General features: G+C 42.6%; 1 protein-coding gene across 1 annotated transcript in view; it reads right to left on the bottom strand.

Moving 5' to 3' along the window:
* Positions 1-2,457, bottom strand: part of TFPI2 (tissue factor pathway inhibitor 2) — a 14,295-nt gene that overhangs the window by 9,727 nt on the left and 2,111 nt on the right. The window contains exons 2-3 of the mRNA XM_018557583.1: positions 2,256-2,397; positions 894-982 (exon numbers count right to left, since the gene is read on the bottom strand). Of these exons, the coding sequence (XP_018413085.1) occupies positions 894-982; positions 2,256-2,397 (231 nt within the window). The remainder of the gene's footprint in view (positions 1-893; positions 983-2,255; positions 2,398-2,457) is intronic.

Genomic DNA, 2,457 nt, shown 5'->3' on the forward strand with positions numbered 1-2,457 from the left:
TGTCTTCCTTTAGCTTCAGTCTGGTGAGGTCCTGATGGGGTGTTTACATTGCAATAACATTTACTGGGTAAGTATGGAAATCACTTACATTTAATAGGGAGCAAAGCAAAATGCAAGCATAGTAAGCAGAATCAAACATATTTGTAACGATACTGATGACCAACACAGAGGCAAGACAAAACAAATAACATACCTAGTTACTATTGGATGGGCGTTAACCATAGATAGGAATGGTGACAAAATCCAGCTTTTCAGTAAACTATCACATACTGGTCTCCAGTCGCTGTCCATCACTGCCTGAGGACTTCTGCTAGTATTTAGTGAGCCCAGAAGACATAACATAAGGTTTCCTTCTGCGGTCTCCCTGCTGGCATTTGCGTGAGAGATCACATCCTGCCCAGGGGTGTAACAGTAGCCAATGCAGACCACACAGATGCTTTGAGCTCTGGGGGGCGGAAGGGGGGCCCATTAGGGGAGCATGGAGGCAATTTAAACATAGAAGATCTGTGTGCATGCGTGTGTATCATTAAGGATTGCAGAGGTTGCTGTTGACACTGGCCCAGTACCCCCTGTGATATTTCCAAGCAAGAAGAGCTGACCTTAAACACAGGAAGAGACTTCAGACTGTCTCTAGTCACAGATCCCCAATACAGGATGTGCAGTAAGGAGAACTTAACTGACTTTGTAGTGTAGATGTATTGCCCTCAAAGTCTTTGGACATCCTGGCCAGCACTGAAATTAACCCTGTATGCTTAATGTAGTCTTCCTCAGGCTGTTAAAAATGCAGTCTGATCCACAGAGTGTCTTCTCAGATAAAAAGTGACACAACAGCTGTTTGTAGTTCCTCAAAAAAAAAGTAGCTAGCTAGAAAGTGAAGCTTCAAACTGATTTACCTGCACAGTTGCTCCATTTTCCCTGACAACTGTCCACAGCTCTGCTCTCTAGTAGTGTACTGACTATGATGACAGTTCTGCTATCTGTCCTTGATTTAGACATACATAGGTTTAGATCATTGGTATTAGGGAGGTCACTGGAGGCCAATATTTTGATATAGAACGTCATGATCTGTAGTTAGACCCCTGATCCCGCATATTCTTTACATGGAACTGTACTCTGACCAGTAAGCACACTCATTTTTAAAGGAACACTTCATTTAGAATATAAAACTATCATACATTGAGGGAGCATATTACCAGCTTAGCCTGTCTTTTTCTTTCATCCAGACATTGCTTTAGTATACCAATCCGCCCCCATCACTTTTGGCAGTAATCTGATGATCTCAGAACCCTGGCTTAAGATGCCGGAGAGAAATTCAGAAACACACCCACGGCAGACTCTTTGCTGTCTCTCACAATACAGGTAAACCCAATGTAAAAAAAACAATTGCTTGTGTTACAAGCAGTAGAAAGAAATTGCACTGCACAGGTATAACATTTCCTGTGACCCTGTGAGGTGTTCTATGTGTTCTCTGACTCAAGTGGACTGGAAATCAATTCAAATTAAGGGAAACTGAATGAACCTTCAACATTAACTCATCTTTAATCTGCATTCTGTGTAATTTCCTGCAACCAGAAACCAGAGGGCACCTTGCAGGGCCACTAGAAGTTTCTAAAGCTGCCACTGTGTAACATTTTCTTCTAACTCTATCACCAATTACAATTGGGTACAAATCCAATTGGTTGCTGTGTGAATTTTCTAAATACTGTCAATGTTTTTGTTTTTTTTTACATCATTATTTCTATAGAAACAGGTGGTGGGTGCATTAGGAAATTCCTCCCCTGGATCAAAAACAGGGGTTCTCAGATATTCAGATTTCCGACATGAGGACCGGAGTGTCTGGTGCACCAGATGAAACAACCTGGATGAAAACTAAGACAAGTAGGCAGTGTTTCCTGGTGGTCCGTTAATGTGAACTCAACGTCATGTAGAGCTCCCGACCAGAATCCTGTCTGCCCCATTCCCTATTAGTCATAACAGCTAACAGAAGTCTAGAAATAACTTGTCAGAGGCAACTGCTGCTTTGTGATCCCATAAGAGAGTGTTGTGTGATTAAATGCCAAGGTATGGACCATGTGGTCTCTACCAAAAGGGGAGTATTACAGTTCATGTAGAGCCACTAATGGTAACTAATAGCAACGCCTAGTATTTGGTTGCAGGACCGCTGCCTTGGTATCCCGTAGCATTGGGTTCTGCAGCCAAAGTATTTAGGGGTTCTCTTTTCTTTTATGATTTTAGGTGAATATTGTGGGCAATGCATCAGGGTGTTCTTGTTTGTGCAATCACAGCCTCCATAGGAGAACTCTTCGCACATCTGCGTGTACCGGTTATAATAATATTGGGGGAGGAGACCCCGACAGTTCCCCTCATCTAGTGGAAGAAGACATGCGGTGATGTTTTCTGAAATATAATGACAGCTTGTTAGGGGTTAGAGTACACAGACAACTTGAGCTCAGAGAT

This window comes from Nanorana parkeri, unplaced genomic scaffold, assembly GCF_000935625.1.
Source record: "Nanorana parkeri isolate BGI_ZX_2015 unplaced genomic scaffold, ASM93562v1 scaffold291, whole genome shotgun sequence".
Taxonomy (NCBI): Eukaryota; Metazoa; Chordata; class Amphibia; order Anura; family Dicroglossidae; genus Nanorana; species Nanorana parkeri.